The sequence below is a fragment of the Rhinatrema bivittatum genome, chromosome 6 (assembly GCF_901001135.1).
Source record: "Rhinatrema bivittatum chromosome 6, aRhiBiv1.1, whole genome shotgun sequence".
Taxonomy (NCBI): Eukaryota; Metazoa; Chordata; class Amphibia; order Gymnophiona; family Rhinatrematidae; genus Rhinatrema; species Rhinatrema bivittatum.
In genome coordinates this window covers 131,056,322-131,078,130 of record NC_042620.1, presented here as the reverse complement: position 1 = coordinate 131,078,130, position 21,809 = coordinate 131,056,322, and the positions used below count along the sequence as shown (strand labels likewise).

The 21,809-nt window shown below is 43.0% G+C and overlaps 1 protein-coding gene across 4 annotated transcripts in view; it reads right to left on the bottom strand.

Annotated features, from left to right (window-relative positions):
• The window catches only part of DUSP19 (dual specificity phosphatase 19), a 29,767-nt gene that overhangs the window by 5,674 nt on the left and 2,284 nt on the right, over nt 1-21,809 (bottom strand). For all 4 annotated transcript variants that reach the window (XM_029605948.1, XM_029605947.1, XM_029605950.1 and 1 more), the window contains exons 3-4: nt 10,652-10,698; nt 6,886-7,038 (exon numbers count right to left, since the gene is read on the bottom strand). In XM_029605948.1, the coding sequence (XP_029461808.1) occupies nt 6,886-7,038; nt 10,652-10,698 (200 nt within the window). The remainder of the gene's footprint in view (nt 1-6,885; nt 7,039-10,651; nt 10,699-21,809) is intronic.

Below are 21,809 nucleotides of genomic sequence, written 5' to 3'. Positions count from 1 at the left end.
ACCAAAGTAGCACTGAAAAGTGCTGTTTGGGGTACACAGAGTGCAGAAAGAAGAAAAAATATAGAAGAGAAGGTGCAAGAGAGTATTTGCCACATCTGTGAGTTGCACGAGACAAATTAAAACTGGGAAGAGTCGGGTAATCATGCGGGAACAGCTGTGTAGGCGCACAGAGCACAGCTCTGTATTGAGAGAGTTTCTGCGTCGAGCCGCCAGGAGAACATTCCCAGACATCAGGGTAATTCAGCCTGCTTATCAACAGAAAAAGAAGGCCTCAATTAATTTTTCTGAAAGGTACATCTCATTTAAAAATAATGTGGAAACTTATTTCTAAATGTTAAGGCCACTGGACACCTAGTGGAATCATTCAATGACAATCACACAGGTGTTTTACAAAAGGATACTCTAGAAGTGAAAAAGGACACCATTAAAAGAAGCAAAACAAACTAAAAGCTGCTAGTGCATATAAGCTTCCATGATGCTAAAAGGTGATAAATAATGAACAGCAGGATCATGAAAATCTCTAGCAAATTTTGATCATATGAATAGGTTCTGCTTTTTTCATATTTGTTTAGAAAACTTGATCTACTGACTATCAATGTCCACAAAATCATTTTTAGTAAAGTAACTTTAAAATAGTGTAGTAACTTAGAACTACAAGCATACAGGCTGTAAGTTTGTGGTGTCCTGTCTTTTTAACCTGGTTCATCTACATTTCAAAAGTACTAGACAATTCTACCTAATACTTTCCATCAGGTACTGTAAAACCATTTTCCTGCTCACTAGTGTCAGACTATTCACACATGGAGTCTGCAAGCAAACCATGCTTCTAGTACATATCTATTCGTTCTCTAGTCTCCTCCAGGTCTCTGCTCCCTGCCACAGCAAAGTCTCTTCCATGTGTACTGTGGTCCAGACTGGGTTGGATTATAAACAGGGCTTCTGGTTTAAAACACTATGCTGAATTAATGTTTGAATGTAAACCGAGGTGATGTTACTTACGTGCCCCGGTATATAAAAAACCCGTAAATAAATAAATAAATAAATAACTGATAAACCGTCATCCCCAAATTGAAAAAAATGAAAGAAACATTTATCTAATTAACATCAGAAGCACACTGCCATACCAGATACTTTTTCCCTCCATCTCCAACATTGGCTCTGGTTCCTGTTGCCAACTACCTCAGACCCACCATTCTCTTAATACTACTGGCTCCTGCTGGCGCAGAAAAGCTCTTAGACAGATAGACCTCCACACGCCTTCTCCACCTACCAAGCATAGCTGCCTCTTCCTCTGGGCCAACCTGATTGATGCTTCCTGTATCCTCCTCCCACTACCTTTTATCTACCTCCATGTCCATCTGTAGTTCCAGGATCTGCACAACAATTAGCAAGTATCAAAAGCATAGTGTCTGGAACCAAGGTTGGAAAAACCTTGTGTGCCAGGTCACCCATGTACCTAAGATTTGACATCTGGTGCCAACTTCGGAAGAGTTATTGCTACAGATAATGCCTAGGAACAACTGCTGCAGCCTGGGGATACCCAATGCTGCCAGGCTGTGTAGCAAACGAAAGGATGGAGGAGAGGAAGAAAAAAAAATTAAAAAGGAAAAGCAGAAAAAGAAAAAGAGTAATTGAGCGAGAGGGAATAGGGAAAGCAAAAATACAAAAAAAAAAAAAAAAATTTAAAGGAAATTCCTCCCATACTCCTAAAGATTTTTGGTGTTGCCAAAACGTACAAAACAATGTTTCCAACCCTGCCTAGGAACACAGATAGAAAGCAGCAGAGAGTCGGTGAGATGAAGATTCAGACAGCAGCGATTGGGCAGTCCCAGAGGAGGGAGCAGCTGGATAACCGAGCCGAGTGGTAGGAGGAAGAGAGTGGAGGTCAACTGGCCTAAAGATTTTTATGCAACTGAAGTAAATAGGAGAATGAAGAGAGCAGTTGGTTAGAGAATTACTAAAGGGGGGGGGGGGGGGGGCAAAGAGGGTGTGCGAGAGAGAGAGGGAGCCTATTTCATTTGTGTCTCTGTGTGTGTGCGTATACCCTCAGTTCATGACAATCTCAGGGTGACAGGTATGGAGAGTGGGGGATTTTTAAAATCCTTATTAGCTTTAAATTACTGGGTGTTATTTGATGTTTGCTGTTTAGGAAATTTTAAAATTATATATTTGGGGGGAGGGGTGCCAAAAACTCTAGGTATGCCGCTGCAGTCGGTTCAAGGCAGGTGGCAGTGGCAACAGCAGCACCAGCACCAGAGACAGTAGAAATCAAAGCCAGCATCCTACCTGTATTTAAAAGAAAATGACCAAGAGGGTATGACAGAGTGATGGGGATGGGATGAATGGAAAATAATGAGTTGGGAGGTGGGTTGTGGTCGGAGGATAAAGTGAGAAAGGTTCTAGAAGGCAAATTTAGGATTTTAGGTAGAAAGCTGAAATCCAGAAACTCCAGGGTGGTATTCTCTGAAATGCTTCCTGTTCCACATGCAAGTCCCTAGAAGCAGGAAAAGCTCCTGAGTTTCAGTGAGTGGACGAGACAATGGTGCAGGGAAGAGGGATTCAGTTTTCTAAAGAACTGGGGAAACTTTTGGGAAAGGGGGAGACTTTTCCATAAGGATGGGCTCCACCTTAACCAGAGTGGAACCAAGCTGCTGGCACTAACTTTTAAAAAGGAGATAGAGCAGTTTTTAAACTAGAACAAGGGGGAAAGCAGACAGTCACTCGGAAGTGCATGGTTCAGAGGAATGCATCCTTGAAGTATACTAATGAAACAGGAGAGTTAGGGCATCCCAACAGAGAGGTTCCAATGAAAGCAAACATAGTCCATTTGCCTATATGTAAAAAATCACCTGAGGTAAAGATTTCCAAATTATCCCTATCAACTGAAAAGCAGGTTGTTAATACAAACAAAAAACACACTTTGAAATTTCTGTATGCCAATGCCAGAAGTCTAAGAAGTAAGATGGGAGAGTTAGAGTGTATAGCAGTAAATGATGAGATTGACATAAATGGCATCACAAAGACCTGGTGGAAGGAGGATAACCAACTGGACATTGCTATAATCAGGGAACAAATTATATTGCAATGATAGGGAGTATCAACTTGGTGGGGGTGTGGCACTTTATGTCTGGGAGGGTATAGAGTCCAACAGGATAAAGATCATACTAGAGACTAAATGCTCAGTAGAATCTATATGGGTAGAAATCCCATGTGTGTTGGGTAAGAGTATAGTTATAGGAGTATACTACTGACCACCTGGACAAAATGGTCAGACAGATGATGATATGCTAAGAAAAATCAGGGAAGCTAACCAATTTGGCAGTGCAGTAATAATGGGAGATTTCAATTACCCCAATATTGACTGAGTAAATGTAACATCAGGACTTGCTAGAGACAAAATTCCTGGATGTAATAAAAGACTGCTTCATGGAGCAATTGGTTCAGGAACCAACGAGAGAGGGAGCTATTTTAGATTTAATTCTTAGTTGAACGCAGGATTTGGTGAGAGAGGTAACAGTGGTGGGGCCACCTGGCAACAGTGATCATAACATGATCAAATTCGAACTAATGACTGGAAGGGGGACATTAAGTAAATCTACAGCTCTAACACTAAATTTTCAAAGGGAAACTTTGATAAAATGAGGAAAATATTTAGAAAAAAACTGAAAGGTGCAGCTGCTAAGGTTAAAAGTGCTCAACAGGTATGGACATTGTTTTAAAAAAACCAATCCTAGACGCACAGTCCCGATGTATTCCACAAAATGATTACCGGAATGGTTAAAAGGTGATGTGAAAGGCTATTTTAGCCAAAAATAACTGTTCAAAAATTTGAAGGATCCATCTGAAGAAAATAGGAAAAAGCATAAGCAATGTCAAGTTAAGTGTAAGACATTGATAAGGCAGGCTAAGAGAGAATTTAAGAAAATGCCATACTGGGTCAGACCAACGGTCCATCAAGCCCAGCATCCTGTTTCCAACAGTGGCCAATCCAGGCCATAAGAACCTGGCAAGTACTCAAAAACTAAGTCTATTCCATGTAACCATTGCTAATGGCAGTGGCTATTCTCTAAGTGAACTTAATAGCAGGTAATGGACTTCTCCTCCAAGAACCTATCCAATCCTTTTTTAAACACAGCTATACTAACTGCACGAACCACATTCTCTGGCAACAAATTCCAGAGTTTAATTGTGCGTTGAGTAAAAAAGAACTTTCTCCGATTAGTTTTAAATGTGCCCCATGCTAACTTCATGGAGTGTCCCCTAGTCTTTCTACTATCCGAAAGAGTAAATAACCGATTCACATCTACCCGTTCTAGACCTCTCATGATTTTAAACACCTCTATCATATCCCCCCTCAGTCGTCTCTTCTCCAAGCTGAAAAGTCCTAACCTCTTTAGTCTTTCCTCATAGGGGAGTTGTTCCATTCCCCTTATCATTTTGGTAGCCCTTCTCTGTACCTTCTCCATCGCAATTATATCTTTTTTGAGATGCGGCGACCAGAATTGTACACAGTATTCAAGGTGCGGTCTCACCATGGAGCGATACAGAGGCATTATGACATTTTCCGTTTTATTCATCATTCCTTTTCTAATAATTCCCAACATTCTGTTTGCTTTTTTGACTGCCGCAGCACACTGAACCGACGATTTCAATGTGTTATCCACTATGACACCTAGATCTCTTTCTTGGGTTGTAGCACCTAATATGGAACCCAACATCGTGTAATTATAGCATGGGTTATTTTTCCCTATATGCATCACCTTGCACTTATCCACATTAAATTTCATCTGCCATTTGGATGCCCAATTTTCCAGTCTCACAAGGTCTTCCTGCAATTTATCACAATCTGCTTGTGATTTAACTACTCTGAACAATTTTGTGTCATCTGCAAATTTGATTATCTCACTCATCGTATTTCTTTCCAGATCATTTATAAATATATTGAACAGTAAGGGTCCCAATACAGATCCCTGAGGCACTCCACTGTCCACTCCCTTCCACTGAGAAAATTGCCCATTTAATCCTACTCTCTGTTTCCTGTCTTTTAGCCAGTTTGCAATCCACGAAAGGACATCGCCACCTATCCCATGACTTTTTACTTTTCCTAGAAGCCTCTCATGAGGAACTTTGTCAAACGCCTTCTGAAAATCCAAGTATACTATATCTACCGGTTCACCTTTATCCACATGTTTATTAACTCCTTCAAAAAAGTGAAGCAGATTTGTGAGGCAAGACTTGCCCTGGGTAAAGCCATGCTGACTTTGTTCCATTAAACCATGTCTTTCTATATGTTCTGTGATTTTGATGTTTAGAACACTTTCAACTATTTTTCCTGGCACTGAAGTCAGGCTAACCGGTCTGTAGTTTCCCGGATCGCCCCTGGAGCCCTTTTTAAATATTGGGGTTACATTTGCTATCCTCCAGTCTTCAGGTACAATGGATGATTTTAATGATAAGTTACAAATTTTTACTAATAGGTCTGAAATTTCATTTTTTAGTTCCTTCAGAACTCTGGGGTGTATACCATCCGGTCCAGGTGATTTACTACTCTTCAGTTTGTCAATCAGGCCTACCACATCTTCTAGGTTCACCGTGATTTGATTCAGTCCATCTGAATCATTACCCATGAAAACCTTCTCCATTACGGGTACCTCCCCAACATCCTCTTCAGTAAACACCGAAGCAAAGAAATCATTTAATCTTTCCGCGATGGCTTTATCTTCTCTAAGTGCCCCTTTAACCCCTCGATCATCTAACGGTCCAACTGACTCCCTCACAGGCTTTCTGCTTCTGATATATTTAAAAAAGTTTTTACTGTGAGTTTTTGCCTCTACAGCCAACTTCATTTCAAATTCTCTCTTAGCCTGTCTTATCAATGTCTTACATTTAACTTGCCAATGTTTATGCTTTATCCTATTTTCTTCTGTTGGATCCTTCTTCCAATTTTTGAATGAAGATCTTTTGGCTAAAATAGCTTCTTTCACCTCCCCTTTTAATCATGCCGGTAATCGTTTTGCCTTCTTTCCACCTTTCTTAATGTGTGGAATACATCTGGACTGTGCTTCTAGAATGGTATTTTTTAACAATGACCACGCCTCTTGGACATTTTTTACTTTTGTAGCTGCTCCTTTCAGTTTTTTTCTAACAATTTTTCTCATTTTATCAAAGTTTCCCTTTTGAAAGTTTAGCTCGAGAGCCTTGGATTTGCACACTGTTCCTTTTCCAGTCATTAAATCAAATTTGATCATATTATGATCACTATTGCCAAGCGGCCCCACCACCGTGAAAGGAAGTTGGCCGTAGAGGCAAAAACTCATAAAAAAACTTTAAAAAATATATCCGAAGCAAGAAACCTGTGAGGGAGTCAGTTGGACAGTTAGATAACAGAGGGGTTAAAGGGGCTCTTAGGGAAGATAAGGCCATTGCAGAAAGGCTAAATTAATTCTTTGCTTCCGTGTTTACTAGTGAGGATGTTGGGGAGATACCTAAAAAGAAGAAAACACTGAGAAAAGACAAGTCTGGAAGGGGGTAAACTCAGAGAATATCACTGAAGACTGGAAGAAAAGAAACGAAAGTAGCAGAAGTTATAAGATAAGACATGTTAACACTGTATAGTAATCTAGTCATCTTTTCTTGTATCAGTTTATTATACCACAGGGAAGCAAATAGGCGGGTTGTGAAAATACAGCCTTGGCAATCATAATAAAACTGGTGTCCTAGCATATGATACAATGGATGTGGAATGTTCTTTAAAAAATAAATAAAGAAATAAACCAACATACTGAAAAGGCTCATTTGAGACATTTTCTTGCCTGCTTAGCAAAAAATACCAAGTAAGCTAAAAAGGTTTACATAATTGACCAATATAAGGCATAATACACATACCTGAACCTTTGCTTGCTCAATAAAACTAAAGCATTCTGGGAAATAAGATGTAATGTCTGTCTCAGGTAGATCCAGCACAGAAATGCTCTTGTATACAAAGTGGTTAGGGAAGACATTTTCCACGCCATATGCCACATTCAGAATATGGGTAACCTTGAAGAAAATGGAGAGAGTAGCCCTTTAAACTAAGTCTGCTAAATTATCAGCCTGGAGATAACAGGACATACGGAAATGGGCAATTACATCTTTTGGCTTGGAAATCTAAATGATATCCATTGATTAAAACAGAGCACATGGCTTGAGTAGCCTTATAAGACAAGACTTAATAATTGTGATGTGATGATTTCCTTTTTTTTTTCTTGATAATAAAGAGAGACAGGATCCTAAAAGTAACGGCCAAGTCTTGAGTTCTCATTTCTTCCAGCTGGGGAAATAATTACTGAAGAAATTTCCACTTACAAGGCATTTACTCTTGTGTTCAACCCTTTCTATAAAAGCCATTAACTGCTAGTTAAGTGCCTTGTAAATGGAGATTTCTTCAGTAATTATTTCCCCTTAAGGGCCTTTATCATTCTTATTGGAAGGTAAAGATTTATTGTTTTGTTTTCAGTATCTTCACAGCTGCAGTTGATGCGAGCCAAAAAACGTGATCAGTTAGCATAACTAGATTTCTTTCAAGAGTCACATTATGATTAAAACAATGTTATGTTAAATTGTGATATTCGCTTCTGCACAGTTTCATCAAGAAAAGCTTCTTTCTGAAATTTACTATATTGTTAGTCACAATAATTGGTCAGTGTGCGAAATCTCAGAAAATCACTTCAGTAAGTTTTGAGATAATTGGGTATTTGCATTAGCGCAGAAAAGGAATTTAGTCCAAACCATGAGGGTTCATCAAAGCTCTACAGAGCAAGTAGATTTTTATTCATTTTAGGCGGCAACTCCACAATTTTAGAAAAGCAACAGATTAGAATGCGTCCCCCGACACGGTCCCGTGTTTCGCCGAGGGCTGCATCGGGAGGGAGCAAGAATTTTCACAAAACACTGTAAATAAAACATACACTGGTAAGGACATAGAATGGCAAGTAGTCGACATAGATTACAAATGATTATACACATACCTGAATCCTGAAGGAATTCAAAATTGGCAGGGAGCGCGTCCATCTTAGATGCAGACAGGCATTTAAACCACACGGAGTTGGCGCGAACTCAGGTTGACAGGTCACATGGTCAGACGGGGCCAATCACAGTTGCCCCCGTTCCTGAGACTACTTGCCATTCTATGTCCTTACCAGTGTATGTTTTATTTACAGTGTTTTTTGAAAATTCTTGCTCCCTCCCGAAGCAGCCCTCGGCGAAACACGGGACCGTGTCGGGGGACGCATTCTAATCTGTTGCTTTTCTAAAATTGTGGAGTTGCCGCCTAAAATGAATAAAAATCTACTTGCTCTGTAGAGCTTTGATGAACCCTCATGGTTTGGACTAAATTCCTTTTCTGCACTTATTGCTGGGATATTTGTGAAGTGCAGTAACTTGCTCTATTGGTTTGTTGGTATTTGCATTAGCCCCATAACCTTTCTTAAATAAGTTTGTACTGAATTATATACACTTTAAGCTAAAATCAGAACTAGAAAACAATCTTCCAAAAAAAGTCTACTTTGCTCTTGGCTATCTGGGGTCAATCTTGAAGCATGCAGCAAGGCACAAAAATCTTCCCTGCTGGCCTCAGGAAGAATAAAAATATTTAAAAAAACACTTGAAACTATAAACATAAAATTCTGTAATGCAGTATAAATTACTTTGTTTGAGGAAGGTTATGGGTCTAATGCAAATGCGCAATTATCTCAAAATCTACTGAACTGATTTTCTGAGATTTAGCACGCATATATACACAGATACAGACAGTGGCTATAGAAAGTCTACACCCCCTTCCAAAATGTTCATAGTAAAATGCATTAAACCAGTGTTTGTACCACGTATCCACAAATCCTACTCTACAACTGCCAAGTGAGAAATATATTCCAGAATTCCTTAGATAAGGAAGTAGAAATAAAAACATGGAATAGCTTGCTTGGATAATGTCCAGCCCCTTTCTTCTGTGGCAATCCTAAATGATTAAAGCTCTGGTGTAACCAATCACCTTCAAATGTGAACACCAAATGAATAAGCCCCCACCAATTCCCGGGATCAAATGTGGACAGGCCTCTCTGTTTGGGAGAGAACACACTTTTTTTCAGATAAGTTTGTTATATTTTCCTTTGCTGCAGCTTTGCTATGAAGTGCTGTCTAATGGTGGGACTTTAATAAGTTAGAATTTTTGTGCGCTGACCAAATATTTTTAAAAACCTCAAAAAAAGGTAGATGAGCGAGTAAACCAGTGGTTCAGTTAAAGGCACACACCAACTGGCTTTCTTACACCTTGATATTATCATTGTACTAATAATCTTGTGATTTCGTGTATAAACTCTCTTGAAACCAGGAGGACAAGTGACCAATCATACTAGGCGCTACTGGCTTAATTAGACCTTTATTGCCTTATGAATAATCATTAGTCACCTAACTGTAAATGTTCAAATTTTTAATGCAAGTAAAAATGTGACTTATCTTTGTCCACCAGGCATTTATTAATCCTAAATCATTGAGTGACTTGTGATTCATCATAACTTCATAGCACTATGATCATACCACCAATCCCCTATCACAGATTACAAAACATGGACCCATGTTGGGGTTAGGATTGATAAATACCAGATAAGTGGCTTATCTGGCTAAGTAGATTGCTGGATATCTAGTGGGCAGATTGGAGTGGCGCCACTTATACGGCTACATTTTGTATTTAATGTGATTTTAATATGAATGTTCACTTGTTAGCTGCCTAGAACATGGGATGGTGCGGCATAAATAAATAAAGTTAATTATACAAGTTAAACCTGCCATACAGCAGATCTAACTTATAGGGTCATTCATCAAAATGCATTATGGCATTAACACCTGTGATAACGCCATAATGCATGCGATAATAATGATATTGCATTGCGCAAATGCTAATTTTTCATAGGGGCAGGATTAATGAAAATGAAGGCCATTTTTGCACTGTGCGATAGCATACCGCACGCCGGAAATAACTGACTTACTAACACCAGGAAAAAGGTGTAGTTAAATAGAGATTTTTAAACAAGATATCCCATGTAAGTTAGCTGGTTAAGGTTTAGCCAACTAACTTACATCCAAGTTTAATTTTAAATATCTACCTCTTAATGTGTACAGCTATATTTTACAAACAAAAATAGAAAGAACCAAAGCACTTGTCTTATCAGTCAAAAACCACACAACAGAAAGACTAAGTATATTAATTCTCTGTGCTGTAGTCAAAAAATTATTATCACCGCAAGGGCTTATTCTTCAATTTCAGTTTCGGGGAATAGATGAAGTTTATTTCGAATGGACATCATTAAGATCTTTAAATCCTTGAGATTTTCACATAATATAATATCTCACCGCAAATGACGAGTGGTCCGGACGGCAAGTTGCTTCACTGCCGTTGTCTGGCTTGCTGATGCGGTATCATTTCAAAACATTTTTTTTGCTAACAATTTTTGATAATTTTTTGACTACAGCACAGAGAATTAATATACAGCTATATTTTACAACATGGGGAAAATTCACGTACAAAAATAGCAGGAAACTATTCCCTACTGGAACCAATGAAGAATGCAAATGGATAGATAATGGTTATAATTAATAATCATTTCCAGCAGCATCTTACCTTGTATTGGATCAATGTGTCCAGATCTTGAGCTGCATCTTGGGAACCTGAGAGTTTACGCTCATATTAAAAACATATGAACATACTACACAGTTATACTTCTTTCACGGGTACTTGCATTTCCAAATACATTAAATTTTTTAGTGGAAGTAAATCTCTCTGTACACTTGCTATGTCTGCGCATTAATCACTCTGTGTGTCATTCTCCAAAAGCATTAGTTGTTCTGTGTTTTCAGGAGATTTAAAGATTGATTTCATTTCCTTAAGCTCTACTCTTGGAATCCCACCAAAAACTGTCCCTTAACAATGAAACAAAATACAATTAAAATGCATCCCTCATGGGACAAGTAAAGATAGCAAATGTGCTTTATAACTTTGTCCTACATCTGGGCGGGTAAAGATACACTCGCACTCTAACAGTATACTTCTAGGCACACTTTCTATCCATGGCTGAGAAAAGGAACATTCCCGGTGGTATAGGAAAGAGTATCTCTCTACGTGTGTGTACCTTCTTACTCAGTCATTTTTTATGGTCCCTTATATTAACCATATTAATAAAATGTTATACTCAGAAGGAACAAAGTGTGACTGGATTAAGCATTTGACAATAGTCTTCCAAGCACAGATTCCTATAGCAAAAAAATTAGAAGAGTTTAACAATATTTTTTCCTGTCGATAGCAGGGCTGAATTAGCCATGCTGTCATGGGAACTGTCCATCAGGCCTGGGAGGCAGAGCTTCCAAAGTGATGTCAGAGTTTTGCTCTGAGGCTGTGTGTAGTTTCCCCGCGCTCCAATCGACTCTTCTAAGTCTGTTTTTCCGCGCGTGCGGGATCGCACACGTAACTTTAGACCTCATCAGCTTTGTGTGTGAAAAAAAGTCAAACGACAAAAAAATGGAAAAACCATGGTAGGAAGGAGGTTCCCCGACCCTCAGGGTTCAAACCCTGTACATGTGGAAAAGTCATGTCCATTACAGATGGACATGACCGCTGTTATCGGTGTCTGGGCCCAGACCACCCGATTGAAACCTGCCCACAATGTGGTCGGATGTCCCCGAGGGCGCGCCGGCAACAAGTGGACAAACTCCTAGCGCTAAAACTAGGCCATGAAGGGGGGGGGGGGTGTTGTACGCTCCTCCATCCGAAGCACGATCTTCCCCGGGTCCGGCCTCATCTGCACTCACTCCGCAGCGTTGAGCAGCCTCAGTGGAGCCCTCGACCATCAGGCCTGGCGGTGGACACTGGCAGAAGAGTCTAATAGAAACGTCTCGAGAAGTGTCGGATGCGTCGCCGAGAAGTGTCGGATGCGTCAAAGCGATGACAGACAACGGAGCCACGGCCGCGTGACACACCGACGCAGGGCTCTACGATGCACGACACATCAAACCCTTGGGAGATCGACTCAGACGATTACGCACGCAAGGTCTCAGCAACCGACGCACAAGGCGAAGAAGAAACTGCGCCATGCATCGACCGTGATGCCAACACATGGCCCGATGCAGCCAACCACGGCGCCGAAGGGGGCGCCATCGACGCACACTGCAACAACCTCACGAGAGGACACGACGTGGATGACGCATTTGGCACCCCCTACTATAGATTCGTCGAGGCCCTAGACGTTGTCATCTTTACTGCTTGCAAAAGAGAAGAAAAGGGTCATGGGGCCCCAGGTTCCACTTTCCCCTCTGGAGCTGACCCACTCATCACATGGCCATGCTCCTTTGTCTCTGGGACCGGGTTCGCCAGACTCCTCCTCCAGATCGGAAGAACTGGTCTTACTGCCAACTCCTCATTCCCCCTCATCATCCTCTTCATCTCTCAGAGTGTTCTCAGATATGTCCTCTGCCTCCAAGCACCGTACCAGGGGAGATGTGCTGCAAGAACCACTTTCCAAAAAACGCAGAGTGTCGGAGATACTGCACATGTCACAGACCTGCTCCTGACTCAGATATCCTGCTAGCGGTAGTGCCGCGCCCGACTGTAGCACAGCGTCCGGCCATGCCTCCGCAAACACAGGAAGTGTTTTCTAACTTATCATAAGCGTTAACAGGACTCTTTGAAATCATGCAGGCTTCCTATCAGCTCCCAGCCACCTCCCCCAGTACTGGGGCTCAGTCTCCGCAACCGTCAGTGCACTCCTCACTGACACGTCCGACGTCACCGCCAATCCCGATACCATCACCTCCGGACTTTCTGCCTCAACCATTTTGACCAGATGTGCAGCTTATATCTCCCGACTCATCCACGGGATATCCCTCCGATCCGGCAGAGGAACCCGCAGAACCATATTCCCCGCCGGAGGATCTCACCTATCCCAAAATTTTGGAAAAGATGGGCAAGGTACTAAACTTAAATATTCAGAAGGTACCTGAATCAAGGGTTGAAACCCTAGGGTTGTTGAAGATCTTCGACCTTCCAGTGGAATCAACAGCACTGCAGGCACACACGGTACTAGATACAGTCCTTGAAAGATCCTGGGAAACACCCTTCACACTACCCGCGGTCTCAAGGAAAACAGACCTAAAATTTAAAATGCAAAAATCCCCCTACTACACGTCACCTCAGTTACCCCATGCTTCTCTAGTCGTGGAATCAGCGATGTCAAGGGCCAAAAAATCCAGACTCCATTCGTCAAGTCCCCTGGGTTGAGACCTAAGATCGTTGGACAAATTTGCGAGGCGGACTTTCCACGCAACCATGCTAGCAGCCCGCATTAACCACCATCAGTACTACATTATACAATATTTTTACGAATGTGTGCAGCGCATCAAGGAGAGTTCTGAATCCCAACATCAGACCTCCTCAGGTCCTGCCCTGGTGTGAGACATCAAGGAAGCCATACGACATCTACTATATACAGTATATGAAGGGTTCAAGGCTTCCTCCTGAGCATCCGCGGCTGTGATTGCAGCACAACAGGTAGCATGGCTCCGTGCCAGTACAATCCGACCGGACATCCACGACAAACTGGTCAACTTGCCCTGTAAGGGCGACAATCTTTTTGGCTCCAGATTTCAAGAAACGGTAGCTCAACTCAAAGAGAAATCCGTGGCGGTGCAATCCCTCGCCACTCCACAATCATATCCCTCGACCCGTGGGTACTATGCCCCACCCCGGCGACAGACTTTCCAAAGGCGGGCATATCGGCCATATGTATCGTACAGACCACCGCCGTATCAGCCTTCTCCACGACATCAAAAATCAACAGAACCAAAACTGTAGGGGTCGTCAGCAGTCTCAACGACCACAAGCGCAACCTCCGGCTACCTCGTCTAAGCCCAACCCCATCACAACTGGTAGTGGTGGGGGGAAATAACATCTCACATCCAACAATGGGAGCACAAAACATCGGATCAATGGGTACTGGACATTGTCCTCCGGGGATATCTGATTCAATTCCTGCGTCCACCGCCCCTCCCTCAGCTAACATCCAGAGGGACGAGATCCAACATCACGCAATTGGAGAAGGAGGTGTCAGCCTTACTACAACAAGCAATTCGCCGCCTCCCTCCATGAACCCATGACACAGGGTTCTACTCCCCTTACTTCCTCATACCCAAGAAGTCCGGGGATTTCCATCCTATCTTGGATCTCCGAGACCTCAAAAAATTCATAGTCAAGGAAAAATTCAAGATGATCTCGCTCAAATCCATATTACCCCTAATTCCACCCAAAGCTTGGATGTGCTCCCTAGATCTCAAGGATGCGTACACTCATATTCCAATGCATCCTTCTTCCTGGCAATACCTATCCTTCCAAGTCCATGGCCAGTACTTTCAATACAAAGTACTTCCCTTTGGTCTCTCGACAGTGCCGAGTATTCACCAAGTGCATGGCAGTGGTGGTGGCATTCCTCAGTCAACAGGGGATAACAATTTTTCCCTACCTCGATGACTGGCTACTACAACATCTCCACGACATGATCCGATGTCTCAACCAATTAGGACTGATAATCAATTACCAGAAGTCCAACCTACAACCCACTCAAAAGATTCAATTCATAGGGGCCATACTGGACACAACCAAACAGAGTCTTCCTGCCGTGCGACAGGAGACTCACCATGCACCAACTCTTCAGGCGACTCCAACTCACAAACTCGCCGTCAGCTCGCCAAATCTTAACAGTCTTGGGACATATGGCAGCGTCAGTTCACGCAGTATCCAATACCAGATTTCACATGCGACACATCCAATGGGATCTCAAACGACAATGGAAGCAACATTCCCAGCCCTTAACGTCAAAAGTGTCATTGACAGCGGCCATTTCCAGGGAATTGGATTGGTGGCTACAAAAACAGACATTCACCAAGGGAGCTCCCTTCCTACTGTTATCACACAATGCGGTCCTCACCACGGATGCCTCCCGCAAGGGCTAGGGGGCTCATCTCAACCACTTACAGACGCAAGGCCTCTGGACCCGACAGGAACAATCTCCTAGAACTCTGAGCGATAAGGTACGCATTGCGAACCTTTGTCTCTCACCTTCAAGGTCACTGCGTTATGGTCTACATGGACAACCAGGTAGCCATGTTTTATATCAACAAACAAGGGGGATCGGGCTCATGGATCCTCTGCCGGGAAGCCCTCACATACTACTATGGGCCAACCGCCATTCCATTCAGTTGCAGGCAACCTACCTACCAGGCATCTCCAATATCCGGGCAGACAAATTGAGCCGAGTGTTCCACCCACACGAATTGTCCCTCAGTCCTGTAGTGGCGGAAGCCATCTTCCGCAGGTGGGGGAAGACCAACAATAGACCTCTTCGCCACGGAGTCCAACAGAAAGGTGACTCACTTCTGCTCAGTGTGGCCGAGCCCACACAGGGAAGCCCAGGATGCTTTCCTAATTCCATGGACAGAACCATTAATGTATGCGTTTCCTCCAATTCCTCTCATCACCAGAGGACCCTACAGAAATGCATGCAAGATGGCATGCACTTGATCCTAGTGGCGCCAGCCTGGCCGCAACAACCGTGGTACACACACCTTCTACAGCTATCCACGGAAAGTCCATTTCGATTACCAAATTGAGAAGACCTTCTGTCACAGGAGGAGGGTTCCCTCCTTCACCCGCTACACGCCTCCTTACATCTAATAACTTGGAAGTTGAGCAGATCCTCCTATCTGAACAAGGATTTTCCATCACCGTACAAGATGTGATATTGGCATCCCGGAAACAGTCTATGAGATGGAATTATCAACTCAAGTGGAAGCGGTATGCCACATGGTGTAAATCCAAGGGGACGGACCCGCTCACCTGTGCCCCAGACATTCTGTTGGATTACCTGCATACCTTGTGTGTCGCAGGTCTTGCCACAGCTTCGGTCAGGGTTCACCTCAGTGCAATAGCTGCCTTCCACAGACTTCATGACAGCCAACCTATTTCCATCCACCCAATGGTCTCCCGCTTTCTCTGAGGGCTCACTCACCTTTGCCCCCCCCCCCCCCCCCCGGTCTCAAAACCCCCGTACCCTAGAACCTCAACCTGGTCCTGGAGCAACTAATGCTGCCGCCCTTTGAACTGATGGAATCGGCTCATATTAAATTTCTGACCTGGAAGGTTGTCTTCCTGGTCGCAGTCACTTCAGCTCGACGAGTCAGCGAGTTGCAAGCCTTAGTACACTATAGCCCACACATTCAATTCTATCGTAAGGTGCTCCTACGGACTCACCCGGCCTTTCTACCAAAGGTGGTATCGCAATTTCATTTGAATCAATCTATTGAACTACCGAAGTTCTGTCCCAAACCACATCAGACTGCAAGAGAGCATTAACCTACTATAAACAGCGGACCCACTCGCCCAATAGGGCGTCGCAACTGTTTGTGTCTTTTAACCTTAATGCTCCAGGACTTCCAGTAGCAAAACATACCATCTCTAGCTGGATTACTCAATGTATGCTTTTCTGCTATGAGAAGAGACAGTCCAAACTACCTTCTCTTCCCACTGCTCATCAAACTCAGGCGGTGGCAACCTCATTGGCTCATCTAAAGCATGTTCCACCACTGGACATTTGCAAAGCAGCCACTTGGGCTTCTTTTCACACATTCACTTCCCATTACTGCTTAGATCAAATGGCAGAAGATGCTAAGTTGGGAAGAACACTGTTAAGGTTGTCCACATCATCCGTGGGGTCGACTGTCACATGATCGTCATCACGCTGCACCATATATGGACTAAGAGACTTTGATTGCAGCATGCTGTGGAGCTATGGACTCCCATGACAGCATGGCTAATTCAGCCTTGCTATCAACGGGAAAAAAGCAAGTTTGCTTACCGTAAACAGCAGGATGAATTAGTGATGCTGACCCACCCACCTCCCTGAACAGTCGACCTTCACCTTCACGACCTCACTTGCTTTATCACAGACTGAGGAGAGTCAATTCGAGTGCGGGAAACCACACACAGCCTCAGAGCAAAGCTCTGACCTCACTATGGAAGCTCCGCCTCCCGGGCCTGATGGACAGTTCCCATGACAGCATGGCTAATTCATCCTGCTATCTACGGAAAAAGTTTACAGTACGCAAACTTGCTTTTATCTGGCAATGGCTATTAACAGAAAAGGCCATAATAGTAGCATATGTTAGGGGTTACAATTGTTTTCTAAACCTTAGGTCAATGAGGCATCAAAATTTAAAGTAGGCAAGATAAAAAGTGATTTGCATAAAATGTTAAATTTAATACAAATTATTCCAGCCACTACTTGCCTTAACCTCGCCACCTTCCTTCTCTTCTCCAACTTAAAATACATCATCTCTCATTTTTTATGTTATAGCATTTCACTCATAAAATACTCAATTAAATCTTTTAGAGCCTTTAATTTCTAGATTACTGGTTCAAATCTGATTATCAAAAGTTATCATCATCTGAAAGTTGTTTGGTAACCTATGTGAGGTGAGTTGGTGTTCCTGATGTAGTTCCCTGTGGGTGTCTATCTACATCACAAAAACCATCAGAAGGGAAAGTGTGTAGGAAAACTTTAGTATAATAAAAAGACTAAATGTTTTAAGAGGAAATACACATTAGCCTGGGAATAAGAATGTAGAGGAGCTCACTGGGAAAAAAAGGTAACCGATGAAGGACAATACTTCCTGAATATGGCAAGATGCGACACCTTTGCAGGCAATTTAGTGCACACTGAAGGAATTAATGGTATACAATACAATATAACTATTTTCTTCTTAATGTGATTTGTTACCATCTATCATGGCCATCATAATACCTTCCTTACCTTCTCTTTAATCATAGGCCAGTGTTCAAAAATTTTTTTTATTTTTGTTTTTTTTAAGATTTTATGCAAAGGACAAGTTAAGTGACTTAATTTGCATAAAATCAAAACAATAAAAAAATTGAACACTGCCTATAATTAAAGAGAAGGTAAGGAAATTATTTGGATACCAGGAGTGCCTATTTGATGGCCATGATAGATGCTTACAAATCAAATTAAGAAGGAAATATTTGTATTGTGTTGTATTTAGTCTCCTTTGCACCAACTGTTGTGGAACTAATGGTATGACAGTGGAGCAGCAGAGTGGGTGGTAATGCATCCTACAATTTAAGCAACTCCAGTCGAGTGCTGCAACTGGCGCAGATTTTTCTGGTATCCACACTGAACATGTATTAGATGCAACTGCACACAATAGCATCTCATATGTATTCAATGTGGGTATCTTGCAAACCCGACTGGTATACAGCACTCAAGGACAGGAGCTGCTTTACTCTGATTTAAGTACTAGCACAATGTACCTTCCTTTCCACTACTGGTTAATTTGATTGCAGTAGTAAAGCAGTGGCTGTTTAATCAAATCAAAAGTCACACACCACATTGGCTCTACAGGATCAAGAATTCAAGAAAAAATACCCAAGCATAGTAACATACATTGTAATGACAGCAGAAAGGACCAAATGGTCCATCCAGTCTGTCTAGCAAGCTTCTTATGGTACTAACTGCCACTCCTTGCAGGTTACCCCAGTGCTTCTCTTAAGAGTAGTAACTGCAGCTCTGTGCAATTACCCCACTCCTTATGACAACCCATAAAATATTACTGCTAACAACATTTTTACTGGGTGATGAGCCTTCTTGAAAATTCAGAGAGTGCTTGTTGATGTGCTTTGCTCATGGACTTGGCCGTAGAAGCAGTTCTGTGCTTTTTCCCTTATATCTGCATATCAGTACCCTAGACTGTAAAATCAGGGCCTATGATGGTTGTCGTGTGAATCCAATTTCGCCGCCCCCCCCCCCCCCCCCCCGATATCGTAGCAGAGAGTGATGTTGCAGTTGCGTCAAAAACATCAAGGCTTATTTGTTAGTCTTCTGCTAAGGGTAGTAACTATTGCACTAGCAAGTTACCCCCATGCATGCTTTTCTTCATTTCTGTCTTCTAGCCTTTAGGGATCCACAGTGTTTATCCCATGCCCCTTTGAATTCTTTGACTGTTTTTGTCTTCACCACCTTCTCTGGAAGAGCATTCCAGACATCCACCACCCTCTCTATGAAGAAGTATTTCCTGATGTTGGTTCTGAGTTGACCCCTGTGGAGTTTCATTTTGTGGCCCCCTAGATCTACTGATTCCTTTTCAACAGAAAAGGTTTGAAGTTTGTGCATCATTAAAATCTTTTAGATATCTGAAGGCTTGTATCATATCTCCACTGCACCTCCTCTCTTCCAGGGTACACATTTTAGATCCTTCAACCTCTCCTCTCATAAGTTTTCAGATACAGACCCCACACCATTTTGGTCGCTCTTCTCACCAAGGACCTGTACAAGGGCATTATCACCACCTTTTTTTTGTTTGTTTGTTTTAAACTGGTTATTCCTTTCTCTGTGCATCCCAGCAATCTTGTGGCTTTAGTTACTGCCTTGTCAAATTGCTTCGCCATCTTCAGACCACCAGACACTATTACTTTAACAAAGGACAAGATAACAGAGAAAGTACTTACTTGATAATTTTGTTTTCCTTAGTGTAAACCGATGGATTCAGGACCAGTGGGTTTATGCTCCTCTGCCAGCAGATGGAGACAGAGCAAGCTGTAGTCACAGTATATATAACCCTGCAGTGACCCCAGCCTGCTAGTATTCTCTTCAAAAGCAACTGTGGACAGACTAACAAAAAACTTGATTAAAAACAGATAACCAAAACTGTACTCAACCAAACACTGAACTCACATAAGATTCTAAGTACCCAAGCTAGGGACTGGATGAACACTTACCAGTAATCCCTTGGGACCCAGAGCCCACAGGAGGACTACTGACACACTCATGTGGCAGCCGAGAGCGGGAAGCTGAGTCTGTCTACACTAAGGAAAACAAAATTATCAGGTAAGTAATTTCTCCATTTCCTAGCATGTAGACAGATGGACTCAGGACCAGTGGGATGTACCAAAGATACTCCCCAACAAGGTGGGAGGCTGCCCGCGGTCCACTCAACACTGTACATGCAAAGGCTGCATCCTCCCGGGCTTGCATATCCAGACGATAAATCCTGGAAAAAGTGTGTAAGGAGGACCACGTTGCAGCTCAGCAGATATCAACGGGAGACAACAGACTAATCTCCGCCCATGACACTGCCTGAGCCCTAGTAGAATAAGCCCTAACCTGAGTAGGCAAAGGCTTTCCAGCATCCACATACACGGCCATGACCACCACCTTAATCCAACAAACTATGGTAGCCAGTGAAGCCGGAGCGCCCTGCTTACTCCCGCTATGGAGAACAAACAGGCAATCAGTCTTTCAAAAAGACTCAGAGACCTCCAGATACCACACGACAAGATGCTTAACATCCAAGGAGAGCAAAAGGTGAAACTCCTCCACATCCCTGACCTTATCCAGGGATGGCAAGGAGATGGACTGATTCAAACGAAAGTCCGAGACTACTTGTGCAAGAAGGATGGAACAGTATGCAGCTGTAACGACCCTAGAGCTATCCAAAGGAATGGCTCCTGGCAAGACAAGGCCTGCAGCTCAGAAATCCGATGCACAGAACACATAGCCACCAGGAACACAGTCTTCAAAGTCAACAACAGTAAGGAAAGGCTACACCGTGGTCGGAATGTAGGGACCGCCAAACAGTCCAGCACCAAATAAAGACTCCTTCAAGGCCGATCCTCCCTCCATGGGGCAACCGCTTAGACACAGTACATACCAGAGGATCCACTTTGGGAAAATGCAATCTCTCACAGCTGGATCCAGGGGGTACAGGCCTTCCAATGTCCGACCCCCTTTAAAATATGCTTCTGGGGCATCCAATTCCAGATCACTCAATTCCTGGTTGACATTCATCACCGGGAAAAAACAAGAGGCTTTACGTAAGGAAACCAAAATGGGATTCTTCCTTGGCTCTGCCATAGCATCTGAACCAGGAACATCCAGCTGTTTCAAGATCTGGGAAATCAGGGCCAGTATTTCATCTCTATGAAAGAACTACAACATGGTTCAATATGGTTCCAACCCTGGAGGAATTTCCCCATCTTCCAGGGAGTCATGATCAATCTCATCATCAGTGTCATCCGGATTCCTGTTGGGAACACCTGCAGGGTACAGAGGCGAGCCCTGACGCTTAAGCATAGGACTGAGAGTATGACCAGACAGAAATTGGGGAAGCAAAGGACTGTGCCTAAAGAAAGGCTTGCAAGCCTTGAAATGTAGACAAATAGGAAGATGCTTAGTCTTCTCGCTTACCGGTGCCATCACTGCAGTAAATGTGCATTGGAACGGCTCACACTCAAAAATGAAATGCACCCAAAAAATGTGCCTAGAAGAAAGCGCGACAAAGCACACGCACAACCTGTGTGTCAAGTTAAGCATGTAAAAAAGACACACCCAAAAACTGGCGTGCACAACACTTGCACAGAGCAGACACACTGCGCACACTAACGGCCTATAGAGGGCAGCAGAACACACACAAACGTGTGTGAAAACGGCTGTCGCAGCCTACCACGTGGAATACAAGAAAAAAGCCTTAGTGTGGGGCCTAGCCACCGGGGACCGCTCAACTCACCAGGCTACCCAGTTCCCCAACGGGAGTGGGAAGGAACGTCAACATGGCACGCCGAGAACAGAGTCCGAAGGAAGTCCTGAAACCCATTTGTCTCTGATTCAGGTAAAACAACCAACAAGGACTGAATGGGGTCACTGCAGGGTTATATATACTGTGACTAC